The 19149-nt window shown below is 44.7% G+C and overlaps 1 protein-coding gene across 1 annotated transcript in view; it reads left to right on the forward strand.

The window, feature by feature from the left end:
- The window catches only part of LOC135057426 (alpha-2-macroglobulin-like), a 131239-nt gene extending 115005 nt beyond the window's left edge, over positions 1-16234 (forward strand). Inside the window, exons 22-27 of the mRNA XM_063963319.1 lie at positions 1070-1194; positions 1751-1841; positions 2277-2339; positions 12594-12696; positions 15377-15435; positions 16049-16234. Of these exons, the coding sequence (XP_063819389.1) occupies positions 1070-1194; positions 1751-1841; positions 2277-2339; positions 12594-12696; positions 15377-15420 (426 nt within the window). The 3' untranslated portion in view covers positions 15421-15435; positions 16049-16234. The remainder of the gene's footprint in view (positions 1-1069; positions 1195-1750; positions 1842-2276; positions 2340-12593; positions 12697-15376; positions 15436-16048) is intronic.
- Positions 16235-19149: the final 2915 nt, after the last annotated feature.

Here is a 19149-nt window from a genome sequence, read left to right on the forward strand (position 1 = left end):
ACCCCACGCAGGTGCACAGGTGTATTAATTGCTCACAGACACATTTTAAAAGGTCCGCAGGTGGAGTTAATTATTTCACTTGTGATTCTGTGAGGAGACCTGCAAAACATGCACCGTGTAATGAGGACCGAGTTTGCAGACCTATGTCATAAAGTGAATATACAGCCTTTAACCAGTTCCAAGTCACATAGGAGCCTGTTTATGAACGGAATACTTATTGCAGTGATAAGTGCACACTTGTGTCATCACCAGTTATTTAGCTTTTTATTCTTTAGTTGGCTTTTACTTATTCTTATTCTATTTTTCTCTCTTTTCTGCTACCTGTTGGGACTAGGCTACGGGGCGATCACCACCACTTACTGTACTATGGATAGTGTTTGCGGTGGCAGTTGAGCATTACACATCTGCCAGACAGTACAGTAGATCTAGCATATTATATCGTGGCTACAAGTAACTTCTAATCACTGAAGCAAGGCAGCTGTTCTGCGGACTAGTTTGGAAAAGGCTACAGGGTAAATTTACTTTTTAGAACTGGTGATGTTGCTCATAGCAACCAATCAGATTCTACTCAACATTTATCTAGCTGCTTCTAGAAGATAATAGATAGAATTCGATTGGTTACTATGGGCAAAATCACTAGCTTTAAAAAAAGACTCCCACCTAAATTTACCCCTACTACTCTTTACTGGCCTAAAATAGCTTTACAAATTTATTGTATAAAAAAAGCTGTTCTAAAAATAAAGCCTAAGAATAAAAGGATAACTTTATATCTTCTGCAAATAATTTGGGGGCTGTCAATGGATCTTAGTTCAAAGCTAGAACGTAAAAAAAACAAAAAATTAAAATTAAAATAGCTGTTTCAAAATGGCTGGTTAGTCTTGGTTAATGGCAAATAAGTGTTCAGTATCACTAAAAGCATTTTACTTGAATGGATGATGAAAATGGCAGGTCGGAGGGCACAGCTGTTACCAGGCGTGTTGGTGCACCTGCATTTTCCTGCTGTATTTATTATATTTACAGAATATGTTCATAGACTACTTGGTAATGTGTATTTTGTTTCTTGCTGCAGACCACTGTTCAGTACAATATACCAGTCAGTCAGGAGAATGCGGCTTTCTCGCTGTCTGTCAGTACCCCATCTGTGAACTGTGTCAACGGAGTGGCCTACAAAATTCCTGTGGTGTTGAATGTGAGGTATGGAGTGCATGGCTGTTCATAATTATGTACTGTCCCCTTTCCCCTTATTGCACATAATGACCGATGTAGCAATCCTCCTCTTTGCTGCGATGCGGCTTTCTACATTGTGCGCCAGGCTGCGACTATTCACAGCCATGATCACTCCATTAATTCCTATGGACGTGTGTGTAAGTACGCATCAAGCAAAGATGAGCGTGACTACATCTGTAAGACAAGAGATGCACAAAATATCCGTATTTGCTTAGGGATCTGCTGCTTCCAAGTTGAAATTAAATAAATTACGTCTCTGTAGGACAGTCTTCCAGGAGATAATATAGGAAGAGGATTCCTTCGGGTAAATGTAATGGTTTCTGAGTTTGCAGAAGGTGCGGGAAGTCGGGCGAGAATGCTCTTTTTAAAGCGGCAATCCTTTGCAAAGGAAAACCATGTTGGCTTTGCTTTGTAAGTGATTGCGTGGTACTCTAAGGTGCGCTGTCCCGGTTTTGCGTCGATGTGCCCATTTGACAAACTTCATCTGACGTCTAATTTGTTTTCTCACCACAATTGTTTTCAGCTATCATGGATCAGGGAATGAGTCTAACATGGCTTTAATAAAGATGCCCCTGCTGTCCGGTTATCAACTGGATCAATCCTCCCTCAATCAGGTATCAAACAATCCATAGATTGTAAGTTTGCGAGCAGGGCCCTCCTACCTCTATGACTGTGTGTTATTTAACCAGTTTTGTCTCATCATTGTGTCCAGTTGTAATGTGCAACGTCATTTGCTGTGCTATATAAGAAACGTAATACTAATAAAAATAATAATAATAATAATAATAATAATAATAATAAAATAATAATTGTAAATGGGAATATTTGTGTAAGTGTGTATGGGAGACCCAGAAGAATCTTTCCTTTAATCTAATATGTAGACAGTATGCCCCCCACCAAGTGTACTAGTGCTGGGGGGTAAAGGAGGCAACACAACTGAAACCAGAATGGGTCAGGACTTGGATAATTTGGGTGCTACAAGAGTGGCAAAATATATTTGGAAATTATTCTGTTGTGTCTTTTTCATAATCCATGTGTTCTTTTCACAGCCAGGAAATAAGGTGTCCAAATTTGAAGTGAAGGACAACAATGTCATTTTGTACTTTGAGAAGGTGAGTCAGTTGAGCTTGTTTCTTTCTCCATCAGAGGTTCGCAGAGCACAGGTCCAGTGGCGTAACTCCCAGAGACAATAGAGACATTTGCCACCGGGTTCCAGCTTTCAGGGGGGAGGCGCAAAGAAAGAAAGACCGAGGCGGCTTTTGAACTAGAACAAATCTCCCTCCACTCATTTCATAGTGATTTGCTGCAGTCACTGCTGACGTGCTCAGAAAACCCTTTTGATGACCCCTTAAGCTGAAGAGTCTGGAATGTGTCTGATAACAAATCAAAGCATGTACAATGAGCAACCAGCTGAAAGAAAGGAGAGAAGTTATTATAATAAAGCTTTTAAGTGGGGTGTTTATCAAAGCTTGGAGGGAGATAAAATTATGAGAGATAAAGCACCAACCAATCCGCTCCTAACTGTCATTGTTCAAACACAGCCTGTAAAATAAAAGGCAGAAGCAGATTGGCAGGTACTTTATCTCTCACAATTTTACCTCTCTCCAAGCTTTGATAAAACCTCCTCTCAGGGCTCTATTTGTTATCATTTGCTGCCAGTAGCTGAAAATAAAGATTCCTTATCGCTACAGTGAGCTGCAACAAGGAATCTTTATTCTCCTAGATGTGTGTGTGTGTGTGGGGGGGGGGGGGGGGAGCACCTCCTTCTATATCACCTCCAGGTGCCAGGACCAAGGGGGTGCAGAGCACCGGTCCAAGGAAGTGCAGAGCACAGGTCCCAGAGGGGTGGTCTTTAGTTTGCCGGCTGTCGGGGCCCTGGCGCACAGTATACCGGCGCCAGAATCCCGTCAGCCAGCATACCGACACCGTTTCTCACTCTTGGGGGTCCACGACCCCCCTGGAGGGAGAATAGATAGCGTGGCGTGCATAGTGCGACACCGTGCCCACAAGGGGCTCATTTGCACTCGCCATGCTGTCGGTATGCCGGCGGTTGGGATTCCGCCACCGGTATGCTGTGCGCCGGGACCCCGATAGCCGGCATACCATACTACACCCGTCCCAGGGGGTGCAGAGCACAGGTCCCAGGGTGTGCAGAGCACAGGTCCCAGGGTGTGCAGGACATTCTGTATAAGGAGATGATTTATCTTCAACTGACTGTTTTCTAAAAGTTATATTCATCAATTAAAAAAAAGAAATTACATTAAAACAATAGATGTCCTGAAAAAACAATCACTGTTTAAAAATGATCAGTTTGATACACTGTTAGCTCCACCTATGTACCATATATAATTATATTTTATATATATATATATATATTAGAGATGAGCGGGTTCGGTTTCTCGGAAACCGAACCCCCCCGAACTTCACCCTTTTTACAGGGGTCCGAGGCAGGTTAGAACCTTCCCGCCTTGCTCGGCTAACCCGAGCGCGCCCGAACGTCATCATCCCGCTGTCGGATTCTCGCGAGATTCGGATTCTATATAAGCAGCCGCGCGTTGCCGCCATTTTCACTCGTGCATTGGAGATGATAGGGAGAGGACGTGGCTGGCGTCCTCTCCGTTTATTGTTGAACTTGATTGCTTTATTGCTTAATTGTGGGGAGGACTGGGGAGCAGCTGTTAGGAGGATTACAGTGCAGAGTTTTGCTGATCAGTGACCACCAGTTATCCGTTCTCTGCCTGAAAAAAACGCTCCATATCTGTGCTCAGTGTGCTGCATATATCTGTGCTCACACTGCTTAATTGTGGGGACTGGGGAGCAGCTGTATTATATAGCAGGAGTACAGTGCAGAGTTTTGCTGACAGTGACCACCAGTATACGTTGTCTGCCTGAAAAACACTCCATAACTGTGCTCAGTGTGCTGCTTTATTGTGGGGACTGGGGACCACCAGTATAATTAATATTATATAGGAGGAGTACAGTGCAGAGTTTTGCTGACACAGTGACCACCAGTATACTATATATAGCAGTACGATACGGAAGGCCACTGCTGTGCCTACCTCTGTGTCGTCATTAAGTATACTATCCATCTACATTCTATACCTGTGGTGCATTTTAGTTTTGCAGTTTGCTGACACAGTGACCACCAGTATACTATATATAGCAGTACGGTAGGCCACTGCTGTACCTACCTCTGTGTCGTCATTCATTAAGTATACTATCCATCTACATTCTATACCTGTGGTGCATTTTAGTTTTGCAGTTTGCTGACACAGTGACCACCAGTATACTTTATATAGCAGTACGGTAGGCCACTGCTGTACCTACCTCTGTGTCGTCATCCATTAAGTATACTATCCATCTACATTCTATACCTGTGGTGCATTTTAGTTTTGCAGTTTGCTGACACAGTGACCACCAGTATACTATAAATAGCAGTACGGTAGGCCACTGCTGTACCTACCTCTGTGTCGTCAAGTATACTATCCATCCATACCTGTGGTGCATTTCAGTTGTGCGCAGTAAATATAGTAGTAGGCCATTGCTATTGATACTGGCATATAATTCCACACATTAAAAAATGGAGAACAAAAATGTGGAGGTTAAAATAGGGAAAGATCAAGATCCACTTTCACCTCGTGCTGAAGCTGCTGCCACTAGTCATGGCCGAGACGATGAAATGCCATCAACGTCGTCTGCCAAGGCCTATGCCCAATGTCATAGTAGAGAGCATGTAAAATCCAAAAAACAAAAGTTCAGTAAAATGACACAAAAACCAAAATTAAAATCGTCTGAGAAGAAGCGTAAACTTGCCATTAAGCCATTTACGACACGGAGTGGCAAGGAACGGCTGAGGCCCTGGCCTATGTTCATGGCTAGTGGTTCAGCTTCACATGAGGATGGAAGCACTCATCCTCTCGCTAGAAAAATGAAAAGACTTAAGCTGGCAAAAGCACAGCAAAGAACTGTGCGTTCTTCTAAATCACAAATCCCCAAGGAGAGTCCAATTGTGTCGGTTGCGATGCCTGACCTTCCCAACATTGGACGGGAAGAGCTTGCGCCTTCCACCATTTGCACGCCCCCTGCAAGTGCTGGAAGGAGCACCCGCAGTCCAGTTCCTGATAGTCAAATTGAAGATGTCACTGTTGAAGTACACCAGGATGAGGATATGGGTGTTGCTGGCGCTGGGGAGGAAATTGACAAGGAGGATTCTGATGGTGAGGTGGTTTGTTTAAGTCAGGCACCCGGGGAGACACCTGTTGTCCGTGGGACGAATATGGCCATTGACATGCCTGGTCAAAATACTAAAAAAATCACCTCTTCGGTGTGGAATTATTTCAACACAAATGCGGACAACAGGTGTCAAGCCGTGTGTTGCCTTTGTCAAGCTGTAATAAGTTGGGGTAAGGACGTTAACCACCTCGGAACATCCTCCCTTATACGTCACCTGCAGCACATTCATCATAAGTCAGTGACAAGTTAAAAAACTTTGGGTGACAGCGGAAGCAGTCCACTGACCACTAAATCCCTTCCTCTTGTAACCAAGCTCCTGCAAACCACACCACCAACTCCCTCAGTGTCAATTTCCTCCTTACCCAGGAAAGCCAATAGTCCTGCAGGCCATGTCACTGTCAAGTCTGACGAGTCCTCTCCTGCCTGGGATTCCTCCGATGCATCCTTGAGTGTAACGCCTACTGCTGCTGGCGCTGCTGTTGTTGCTGCTGGGAATCGATCGTCATCCCAGAGGGGAAGTCGGAAGACCACTTGTACTACTTCCAGTAAGCAATTGACGGTCCAACAGTCCTTTGCGAGGAAGATGAAATATCACAGCAGTCATCCTGCTGCAAAGCAGATAACTCAGGCCTTGGCAGCCTGGGCGGTGAGAAACGTGGTTCCGGTATCCATCGTTAATTCAGAGGCAACTATAGACTTGATTTAGGTACTGTGTCCCCGGTACCAAATACCATCTAGGTTCCATTTCTCTAGGCAGGCGATACCGAAAATGTACACAGACCTCAGAAAAAGACTCACCAGTGTCCTAAAAAATGCAGTTGTACCCAATGTCCACTTAACCACGGACATGTGGACAAGTGGAGCAGTGCAGACTCAGGACTATATGACTGTGACATCCCACTGGGTAGATGTATTGCCTCCCGCAGGAAGAACAGCAGCGGCGGCACCAGTAGCAGCATCTCGCAAACACCAACTCGTTCCTAGGCAGGCTACGCTTTGTATCACCGCTTTCCATAAGAGGCACACAGCTGACAACCTCTTACGGGAACTGAGGAAGATCATCGCAGAATGGCTTACCCCAATTGGACTCTCCTGGGGATTTGTGACAACTGACAATGCCAGCAATATTGTGCGTGCATTACATCTGGGCAAATTCCAGCACGTCCCATGTTTTGCACATACATTGAATTTGGTGGTGCAGAATTATTTAAAAAACGACAGGGGCGTGCAAGAGATGCTGTCGGTGGCCCGAAGAATTGCGGGCCACTTTCGGCATTCAGGCACCGCGTACAGAAGACTGGAGCACCACCAAACATTCCTGAACCTGCCCTGCCATCATCTGAAGCAAGAGGTGGTAACGAGGTGGAATTCAACCCTCTATATGCTTCAGAGGATGGAGGAGCAGCAAAAGGCCATTCAATCCTATACATCTTCCTACGATATAGGCAAAGGAGGGGGAATGCACCTGACTCAAGCGCAGTGGAGAATGATTTCAACGTTGTGCAAGGTTCTGCAACCCTTTGAACTTGCCACACGTGAAGTCAGTTCAGACACTGCCAGCCTGAGTCAGGTCATTCCCCTCATCAGGCTTTTGCAGAAGAAGCTGGAGACATTGAAGGAGGAGCTAAAACAGAGCGATTCCGCTAGGCATGTGGGGCTTGTGGATGGAGCCCTTAATTTGCTTAACCAGGATTCACGGGTGGTCAATCTGTTGAAATAAGAGCACTACATTTTGGCCACCGTGCTCGATCCTAGATTTAAAACCAACGTTGTATCTCTCTTTCCGGCAGACACAAGTCTGCAGAGGTTCAAAGACCTGCTGGTGAGAAAATTGTCAAGTCAAGCGGAACGTGACCCGTCAACAGCTTCTCCTTCACATTCTCCCGCAACTGGGGGTGCGAGGAAAAGGCTAAGAATTCCGAGCCCACCCGCTGGCGGTGATGCAGGGCATTCTGGAGCGAGTGCTGACATCTGGTCCGGACTGAAGGACCTGCCAACGATTACTGACATGTTGTCTACTGTCACTGCATATGATTCTCTCACCATTGAAAGAATGGTGGAGGATTATATGAGTGACCGCATCCAAGTAGGCACGTCAGACAGTCCGTACGTATACTGGCAGGAAAAAGAGGCAATTTGGAGGCCCTTGCACAAACTGGCTTTATTCTACCTAAGTTGCCCTCCCTCCAGTGTGCACTCCGAAAGAGTGTTTAGTGCAGCCGCTCACCTTGTCAGCAATCGGCGTACGAGGTTACTTCCAGAAAATGTGGAGAAGATGATGTTCATCAAAATGAATTATAATCAATTCCTCCGTGGAGACATTCACCAGCAGCAATTGCCTCCAGAAAGTACACGGGGACCTGAGATGGTGGATTCCAGTGGGGACGAATTAATAATCTGTGAGAAGGGGGATGTACACAGTGAAAGGGGTGAGGAATCGGAGGATGGTGATGAGGTGGACATCTTGCCTCTGTAGAGCCAGTTTGTGCAAGGAGAGATTGATTGCTTCTTTTTTGGTGGGGGCCCAAACCAACCAGTCATTTCAGTCACAGTCGTGTGGCAGACCCTGTCGCTGAAATGATGGGTTCGTTAAAGTGTGCATGTCCTGTTTATACAACATAAGGGTGGGTGGGAGGGCCCAAGAACAATTCCATCTTGCACCTCTTTTTTCTTTCATTTTTCGTTGCATCATGTGCTGTTTGGGGACAATTTTTTTGAAGTGCCATCCTGCCTGACACTGCAGTGCCACTCCTAGATGTGCCAGGTGTTTGTGTCGGCCACTTGTGTCGCTTAGCTTAGCCATCCAGCGACCTTGGTGCACCTCTTTTTTTCTTTGCATCATGTGCTGTTTGGGGACAATTTTTTGGAAGTGCCATCCTGCCTGACACTGCAGTGCCACTCCTAGATGGGCCAGGTGTTTGTGTCGGCCACTTGTGTCGCTTAGCTTAGTCACACAGCGACCTTGGTGCGCCTCTTTTTTTCTTTGCATCATGTGCTGTTCGGGGACAATTTTTTTGAAGTACCATCCTGCCTGACACTGCAGTGCCACTCCTAGATGGGCCAGGTGTTTGTGTCGGCCACTTGTGTCGCTTAGCTTAGCCATCCAGCGACCTTGGTGCGCCTCTTTTTTTCTTTGCATCATGTGCTGTTTGGGGACAATTTTTTGGAAGTGCCATCCTGCCTGACACTGCAGTGCCACTCCTAGATGGGCCAGGTGTTTGTGTCGGCCACTTGTGTCGCTTAGCTTAGTCACACAGCGACCTTGGTGCGCCTCTTTTTTTCTTTGCATCATGTGCTGTTTGGGGACAATTTTTTTGAAGTGCCATCCTGCCTGACACTGCAGTGCCACTCCTAGATGGGCCAGGTGTTTGTGTCGGCCACTTGTGTCGCTTAGCTTAGTCACACAGCGACCTTGGTGCACCTCTTTTTTTCTTTGCATCATGTGCTGTTTGGGGACAATTTTTTTGAAGTGCCATCCTGCCTGACACTGCAGTGCCACTCCTAGATGGGCCAGGTGTTTGTGTCGGCCACTTGTGTCGCTTAGCTTAGCCATCCAGCGACCTTGGTGCAAATTGTAGAACTAAAAATAATATTGTGAGGTGTGAGGTGTTCAGAATAGACTGGAAATGAGTGGAAATTATGGTAATTGAGGTTAATAATACTATGGGATCAAAATGACCCCCAAATTCTATGATTTAAGCTGTTTTTTAGGTTTTTTTGAAAAAAACACCTGAATCCAAAACACACCCGAATCCCACAAAAAAAATTTGGTGAGGTTTTGCCAAAACGCGTCCGAATCCAAAACACGGCTGCGGAACCGAATCCAAAACCCGAAAAATGTCCGGTGCACATCACTAATATATATATATATATATATATATATATATATCTGTTAAAAAAGCATATATAGGGGGCGCTCCATAGTGCATAAAAGTATTTAATAAAAATAGACAGACGTACAGAATAAGATTAAACTCGTACCGCAAGGTAACCAGTGTGGGCTGGTTACCACATGATTTCACAATAATCTCCCGACAAAGGCTGGAACCAGAAGTCACCTAGTCCGTATTGGAATCCTCACCTCGCCGTTAGCTGCTGCCTTTTGAGGGCCGCGAGTAGGAACACATCAGCCGTGGACTTCGAGATTCAACAGCCCCAGCGAGTACATGCTTGAATCTAGCTAGACAAGAATCATTCAAATGGTGTCAATTTCTATCCCAAGATGTACCAAGGTACTCACCCTAGATGATCATGTCATAACAGCCTCAGCAGCCACACAATTACACCACTCGTGGCCAGCCTTTATATACCCCCTCACCGGAAGTGGAACGTGCACCACTGAAAAAGAACCCCTCTGTTTGAAAACTACAGGTACGAGAAGGCTAAATGCTCAGAAAAACACCACCACCTATTCAAAAGGTCTGCGCCTGTCGAGCGTTCAAAATCCACCTTGCAGAATATGCTGCCTAATACTGAATCTGAAAAACACCGTCAGTGGAACGCATTGCGTTCCACGGCCCTGTACCCGGAAGTGCCAGACGTGAAGACGGGAACGTCTCTAAGCGCCGCTGGTGGAGCGCATTGCGTTCCACGACACAGGAAACTGAGGTGTCGGAGGTCCTGGTGATAACCCGATGACGCGCACACAGCGCTCACCATAGCGACCCTGAAACGCATTGCGTTCCATAGCCGGGTATACGGATACACTCCTGTAAAAGAAGGTGGCCTGCAGCGCTGGTATAGGCTAATCTAACTTGAATAAGTAAAAGGAACTAGATGGATGTACAACACTGCTCACTGTGTACTTCAATAAAATCTGACGCGGGGGTATTAAAATCTGGGTCCTCAACTGAGCTATAAAAGTACAATGATTCGAAAAAATCTCAAAAAATCCCAATCAAGGGTGCAGTAGTAATCAAGGTGACACGGTGGCACCACCAACACAAATAATTTAATTTACAAATAAACAACACATTAAGACAAGGCATAATTAGTACGGCACAACCTGACATATCCCAGACCCATGTAAACACTCATATAGCCTACCCCTATAATGTCCTGATAAGGGCATAAAAATAATGATATGTTTATGATAGAGTAAGTACAGTGGTCATCAAGGATAAAATTGGTCTAGTTGTGTACAGGTGGTGTCGTTCACATATACCCCATAAATGATACGCTCCACAAACCCACAAGGTCCCTTGCCTCATAACTCCTAACTGTTTCATACTAATGGACTAATAATTGGAAGTAGTCTCGAGATGGTATAGTGTCGTGGGTGAACCAATTTACTGTATGGGATCTACGGGAAAAGAACTACTAAGGACCTGACTGCATAGGTGGTTCAGAGAAAAACATTCATAGCAGAATGTTCGTTAAGGCCTTTAGGCGAGACCGTATTAAGATGGGAAATCCAAAAGCTCTCCCGTTGTCGTAGAGCGAGAGTACGGTCCCCCCCATGTGGCAAAGGTGGGACCCAGTCTATGAGTCTGCATTTGATGTTTGCCACCTGGTGTCCTCTTTGTAGGTAATGTCTGGCAACGGGTTTATCCGTGATACCAGTTTGAATAGCCGTCCGAATGGACAGCCGATGGTTTGCCATTCGTTCCCTAAAACACCGGGTGGTAAGCCCTACGTAATATAATCCACACGGATATATATATATATTAGTCTGGTGTTCCTTAGTTGTCCCTTGGATGTGTTGTGGAGTTTGCAGGCCTGCCGATCAGGTCTTCTGAATTCTATGACTTGGCCACGTCACTTGCTCTTGCAGTGTTATATGGGTATGCAATTTTATTAACTGTTTGCCAGGGGATCCGGTCAGGATCCTGTTGTGTTTGGGATCCTGGCAGTCGGACTACTGACACCGGAATCCCAGCAGTGCTTGGAATGCAGACGCTGGCATACCAACATGAATCAAAGTACAGGCGCCAGAATCCCAATCGAGCTCTGCCGGGAGTCCCCTGTGGTACGCCATGGGAGTGGGAGGTTAGGTTTAGGTTGTGAGGGGAGGGTTAGTCTGCAGTGGGGTTTGGGTGGGGGCGGTTCGATATGGTTAGGCTGCGGGGTGGGAGGGTTAGAGTTAGAGATGTGCGGCTGGCTGACTGCCTCCAATATTTAGTCTGTTGTTCAGACTAAGAGAATTTCTTTGCAAGCATTGACATATTTTTTTGCAACATTCTCACCCACTCCGGCTCCTTCTGAGAGGGAAGGGCCACCACACTACCCTCTTGTGCATCTAAAATGGGTCCTTCCTGGGAAGAACCCTCCCCAATGTCTGACATGTTACACACACACAGACACACACACACACACACACACCCCTATCACACAGGGGAGCTATTGGGGACAGACCCACACTAAAGTCTGTCAGAGAGACACAGGGGGATTCGCCAGTCCACACACTGCGCCTTATAGTGAACTGTGGAAATATTACCCACTTACAGCGCATATACCAATAATAGTACCACAGACCTAATTATAATGAACACTCTCTGCCCCTTCTATAACACCCTGTACTTGTATCAGCGTTATCATGAGGAGAAACAGCATTCAGGAGCTTCACACTGGAGTTTCTTCAGGAGAAAATGGCACCCAGTGAGTGTTCTGGCAAGTCTGAGGAGAAGCCCCGCCCTTCAGCCTCAGCAATGTAATATTTATACTGGCTGGGGATGGCACATCAGCGGCTGTGCATGTATGTACCCTTTTTGCCAGTGAAAGTAAGGTTTTAAAACATGCCCTCAGAGTGCGCCCCCCTTCCCGCACTCTGCTCCCTTATGTTGAGAGACATGGCGTGCGGGAGTAGGGTTTAGGGTTAGGAATCCCAGGAGAGGGTTAGGGAGAGTAGGAGTTAGGGATAGATTACTCACCAAATACGTGTCTGGATCCTGAGCATCGCGATGCCACTGTCTGTATTGTGACTGTCAGTATCCCAGGTGCTGGGATTCCGATACCATCCGGTTGGCCTGCTCGGCACTATGTTGAGTAGCCAGCTTTCCCTATTTTGATTTGGCATGGCTTTCAGAACCTGGGTTATATTGAATAAGGCCCAACCATCCTGGTGATTGCAAGAATGCAGTATGACCCAACATGTTCTGTGAGATCTTCTAACCTTTATCTTCCTTGTGTCACAGGTCACCCATGAAACCCTCAGCATAGCTCTAGATCTAGAATTGATGGATCAGGTGTCTAATTTACAACCAAAAATTGTTACATGCTGGGATTACTATGATAAAGGTAAATGGTATAGTTCACCAAAGCTGGTGTATTCTGTGTGAATTGCACAGGAACATGTGGAATAACTTGTATGGCTGTTATATATTAGCATTTTATAGACTTCTATGGACAGCGTTTCTAATCACATAGAAACTAGATTGCAAAAATAGTCTTTATTTATGAGGCCCTCATATCCATTCAGTGATCAGTGGTCTGACCACCACGTGGAAATCTTATGATAGGCTTGGTATAATATCCCTGTAGTTAGGGGCACATGAACTATACAGGTTCTGTGGCTGACTGACTACAAGTCTATCAGCCAATATATGGAATTTTACCGCTTTCGTATCTCAATGCTGGGTCCCGCCTAGTAATCGGAAATGAGTCCTTCTCAGGTGGGACCCGGCATTGGACTTTTACACACTGGCTTCCCGATTCGGCAATATGCCGGTTCGTGTTACCACCACAGGCAGGGGGCGGAGCCGGCATCGGGGATGGAGGCAGCGCTGGGAGATGAGATCATCTCCACGCCGCCTCTGCCTATGCTGTGAACGGGTCCCGGGTCTTATCGACCTGGCAACTCGTTCACACTGCACCTGACCCGGCATTAAACCCGGGAATAACCCTTCTTTATCCCCGGGTTGAATTACTGGGTCAGGCGACCCAGGAATTCATCAGTGACCCCTTTCACACTGCACAGCGACCCGTGTCGACCCTGATTAGGGTGACATCACTGACTGATATAGTTGGCGATATCGTTCAGTCTGTATGCACTAAGGGCCTTATTCAGATTTGTCAGCAAAACATAAGATTTGGTGATTGGGCAACACCATGTGCAGATGTAACGGGATACGGCCCTTAGGTCGACAGTCATTATGTTGACCACTATTGGTTGACATGCATTAGGTCGACATAGTCATTAGGTCAACATGGGCATTTTGTCGACGTGGCAAAGGTCAACACATACAAAGTTCGACATGAGTTTTTCACAATTTTATTTCATTTTTTTAACTTTTTCATAATTTACGATCCACGTGGACTACGATTGTGAATAGTAACCTGTGTCGAGCATAGCAGTAGCAGAGCGAGGCACCTTGCTGAATGTATGGTGAGTGGAGTGAGCCATGCGAGGGGACACGGTGCACTAACTGGGGTTCCCAGTCACTTTACGAAGAAAACAACACAAAAACACCCCCCAAAAAAACTCATGTTGACCTTTTTTCATGTCAACCTTTTCCTGGTGTCAACATACTGCCTGTTGACCAATAGTTGTTGACCAAATGAGTGTCGACCTAAATAGGGTCGACCCAACAAACCATTTTCCGATGTAATATGTGCAGAGAGAGTTAGATTTGGGCGTGGTATGTTCAAACTAAAAACTAAATTGCAGTGTAAAAATAAAGCAGACAGTATTTACCCTGCACAGAAACAATATAACCCACCCAAATCTAACTCTCTCTGCATATGTTACATCTGTCCCACCTGCAGTTCAACAAGGTTTTGCCCAATAGCTAACTTTTGGGGTTTTCTAACAAACCAGAAAAACTCTCTATATTGTTTGCCTGAGAATTCAAGGGAAAACACTGGACTCATGGAGCATTTTGCCTAGTATGTATGTGGCTTAAAGTCACATTTTGGCGCTCCCTCCCCCGGCCCCCAGTTAGTTGGCTAAGTATGTGTAGCCTGATTAGTTTAATGTATAGACCACGGTACTTTCTATCTAGCTTGATACAGAGAAAATAATAATGGCTGTTACTGTAGCTTTTGACAGAGCAATTTAAACTAATAAGAAGCTGATATTGAGAAAACAATGTTTTGGACACCATGTACTGTACATGCACCTAGAACTAGATTTTACATTGCCATATTTTATTTTCCTCTTTACCTTCTAGGTCCATGGGTTCCTAGCAGGGGTGGCTCCAGAGGTGGGACTGCAGCACAGTCCAAAATTCAAATAGAGAAGCCACCAACTGCCACCCCACACACTGCCACACACCCGGCCGGAACTCACTGGCAGCTGGTGTGGCTCCCGTATTTGCCACCTTTGGAGCCACCTTTGGTTAATATACAAGAGGGTAATGGAAAACTAGGGGCAGATGTACTAAGCCTGGAGAAGTGATAAAGTGGAAGATGATAACGCACCAGCAAGTCAGCTCCTAACTGTCATTTTTCAAACCCAGCCTGTAACTTGACAGTTAGGAGCTGATTGGCAGCTGCGTTATCACCTTCCACTTTATCATTTCTCCAGGTTTAATACATCTGCCCCTATGGGAGGCTTCGAGGTTCCTGACAGATCTAAATATATATATTTTTTTTTGTAGTTTGGGGTTGACCATTCATTAAAACATGAAAGCTCCTTTCTGAATTTAGTCCTATTTATTTATTTACTGTGTATTCAATGTCCACTTTTTTGTCTAAAAAAATCAATGTTTATGCCGACCATCTTCCACCGATTCTTACTATTAGTTTGTAAGTTTGGCTAAAGATTTAATTTAAGTTCTATGGCAAGAATATTACAAAATGGTAGTAAATTAGGGGTAGACTGCTCTTAATATACCATAGTATATGCAACCAAATAATGGAATTCATCTGTTATGCATCGTTCCTAAAATGAGTTTTTTCCCCTATGTGTAGTTTGCAGAAAATGTACTTTGTATCTTATTATTTTTTTTCCCCCTTGTTATTTGATCTTTCCTTACAGGTGACAATGCGGCAGCCGTACTGCAGCCTCCTTGCTCTAACTAGTGAGTAGTTCGGAAGGTAAGATTATAGATCCTTTACCCAGGGACCAACTGTATATTTATAAAAGTATGTGTAACCTAGAATATTCTATTTAGGTTTTTTACTTTTCACTTTTCTTGAAGTTTTTAAAGTTTGCAGGATGTACGCTAAAGACAGAATGGGGGGGTATTCAATTGTTTGAAAAGTCAGTTGGGTGTCTGTTTTTTCCTATTTAATAGGCAGGAAAAAACAGACACCCAACCGACTTTTCAAACAATTGAATTCCCCCCCAATTAATTTTTCATCTGAAGTCTATGATATTTGTTACTGAGGGTAACTGTCGCCCAATGAGATTTGCAACTTTTTTTTTTGTCCCTACCAGTGGTGGCTCCAGAGTTGGGGCTGCAGCACAGTCCTTAATTATACTGGCCCAACACTAATGTACTATCCTTCACTCATCACTTATCAGTTTGAAAGTTGCTGTCTCTACTGTAGGTCGATTCCCTAGATCTACAGTACACTGAAGCCAGTACTGTGGTCTAAAAAACCTGCTATGGACTCCGACTACAGTGGCATTGCAGGAATTCTAGACTTCTTAGTAGGAAGCATTACTTGTTTGTGCATTGTTTGACTGTTCTGTTTCTGCACACAGGGAAATATAATTGAAGTTCCTTTCTAGTCTGACCCATGTCATCCACATCCTCCACCACTGGCTGTCTAACAAGTGGACATCTCCTGCTAAATGTATTATTACCTCTTTGACTTAGCTGGGCAAAAATACATACTCTTGCTTATGTGTTTAGGAAATAATACAAATAAAGCTTTTCATCTCCCTGTATGCGGTACTGTGAAGTCTTTCTTACTAGATCCATAATAGTGTACATACCCACAGATATTATCCCCATCTAGGGCAAAAGTGTGTAGCACCTACTGTCACAGGGAAATTTGCAAAACAAACATAACCTACTGTAGTAAATCCAAACAACTGCAATGGTTCCACGTATTCAGTTGGTCCTGTTTTTTTATGAAAGACCTGGAAAATTACAGTTTAGTAGACAGGAGACTTAAAATTTACATATGGCATTTTTTTTATTTTTTTTATTTTGTTTATTAAAGGATAAGAATACAGCACAATAAAACCCTCTGTCACAATCCAGAGAGATGCAAACAGTTATAAACATTTATAGTAGGCGAATCGGACAGAACATAATAGGCGATCCAATTTTTTATTTTTGCATAGAGAAGTAAGAAGAAGTAGAGAAAGAAAATAAAGAGGGGGAGGCAGGGGGGTGGAGCATCAGTGAGAGAAGATGAGGTTAAGGCAGATAATAACTAAGAACAAAGCAGCACATCAGGAAGCGAATGGAGAGGCGATCTGTTGAAGGGAAATCCATGGGTACCAAACAGAGTTAGATTTCTTGAAGGAGTTATTTATGATGCTCGTCATGTATTCCATATGGTACACGTACCAAATACGAGCTAATATAGAATGGATGGAAGGGGCAGCCACACATTTCCAATCCATCGCAATTTGACAGGTAGCAGCAGAGACCATATGCTGCATCAATTTATTCTGTTGCCTAGATAAGGTGGGGACATTCAAAGGCAAAAGAAAAAACTTAGGGTCAAATGGAATAAGTGTTTGTAGTAGAGTTGCTATGTAGGTGTGAACTTCTTCTTAGAGAGGCTATTTTGGGGCACAACCACCAAATATGTGAAAAAGAGCCCTCCATATCGCAGCCCCTCCAACACCTGTTGGAAGAACTAGGGTAAATTTTACAAAGTCTAGAAGGGACGTAGTACCATCTGTAGAGTAATTTGTAAGTGTTCTCCTTAATCTTAACACATAGAGAACAAGAAGCAGCATTGTTCCAGATCTCCGCCCACTCGTCTTCATCTAAAGAAGTGTTAAGGTCAGATTCCCAGGCCGCCTCATATGAAGTAGGCTGGGGTGAAGGGTCATCAGTGAGCAATGTATATATAAGAGAACTCAGACCTCTAGTGGAAGATTGTCTAAGGCATAATGCCTCAAAGGCAGTCAGGGGTCTTCTTGTAATTGCAGGGTGTATCGAGGAGTGAAAATGTCTAATTTGGAGAAACTGGAAAAAAAAATCTCTGAATCTGAGAAAATTGCGGAAAATGTGCTGTCGTGGAGATATCATTAAGGAGCAGAATACCTCTGATCTTCCACAGGAGGAATGACATGCATACCCAGAGGAAAAGCAGGGTTATGTAGTAGGGTCACAAATGAAGATGGGCTGGGGGCTAAGCTATATTTTTTATTTGCATAGTCCCAAATAGATAGGGAGCGAGAAATGGTCGGGTGGGAAGCTGTACTTTTGGGTCCGATAGATCTCGGAATCCATAAAAGGGAGGAGGCCGGTAAAAGCCCTAATTCAGCAGACTCAATATCGGTCCAGACCTTCCGTGCCTCAGGACTACACCATTGCATGCAATGTGCCAATTGAGCTGCAATATAATAATGTATAAAATCTGGTATACCTAACCCTCCATTGTGTGTAGAGTGCTGTGGCAATTGTAAATGGATTCTAGGGTGTTTGTTAGCCCAAATGAATTGAGAAGTCTGAAATCTTAAAAATGTAAACACATAAGAGGGAATGAAAATAGGGAGGGTTTGGAAAAGATAAAGACGTCTAGGTAGAGGACTTCCTGTGGGTGTGGCATCCAGCATGGCCGCGTTTTAACTAAGCTCCTGGCGGTGGCTTGTTCATCAGCTTCCATCCAGCCCAATTTAGCTGAATTACATGAAATCCCTGGCATAGTTGCAGAGATCTCTCTGCGGGGAACATTTCGAGACCACTACTGCCTGGGAGCGCCTACTGTGCACCGGAGTCTGGCCACCGTTACTGATGGCCCTCGTGGCAGCTTGAGATGCCACGGGTAGAGTTTCCTGGAGGCTGTTGCTGGTAATGTGACTGGGGCGAGTGGACTCCTACCCCCCACCTCCTACATTGTGGTGACTGAGGAGCAGTGGTTGCTGCTACTGGTGATGCGGTGAGCTTCCCTACGGCCCTTCCTCGCCCACTGCCTACATAACTAGCACAGAGAAGGTGACGTGGAATCAGAGACGCAGCGGACACATCTGGCGCTGCTTCTCTTACTAACGTCCCCCTTTTCATTTCTCGTATACCCCAAATCTTTGAACCTCCCCACCTCCTGTGTTACCCTTACCCCCTTCTTCCTCACCACCGCCATATATTCCCATTTACCTCATCTGTCTTCCCTGCTCTTGATCTTGTTGCTGTATGTACTAGACTTAGTGACTGTGCAGAGGCCACTCACCACACTCTGCAAACAATCTCTATTGCTGAACAACTGCTCACTTTACAGGGGTGGAACACTATCCTTTATTTTGATCAATAGTATAACCTGCTCATCATTAGACTGGAATACATTTACTCTGCTCTCACACTTATTGATTGCAGGATAGGTGACCATCCATCCGGATATGCCTTTCATCCTGCTGATTTCCATTGAAGCTTAATTGTGACGTTTACTATTTTTCTTCCATCAAAGGTTATTTGAGACATTTATTATTTTTCTTCCATTGAAGGTTATATGTGCCGTTTATTATTTTTCTTCAGTTGAAGGTTATATGTGACGTTTATTATTATTCTTTAGTCACTTCTATTCTATATTGCTTGACACCTCAGTCTGTTCCATAGCGCATGTTTCTCCATACACCTGGGTTAGTTGTAGTTTGTTGCTGGAGAGATTCCCAGGTGTTGCTAA

This window comes from Pseudophryne corroboree, chromosome 3 (assembly GCF_028390025.1).
Source record: "Pseudophryne corroboree isolate aPseCor3 chromosome 3, aPseCor3.hap2, whole genome shotgun sequence".
Taxonomy (NCBI): Eukaryota; Metazoa; Chordata; class Amphibia; order Anura; family Myobatrachidae; genus Pseudophryne; species Pseudophryne corroboree.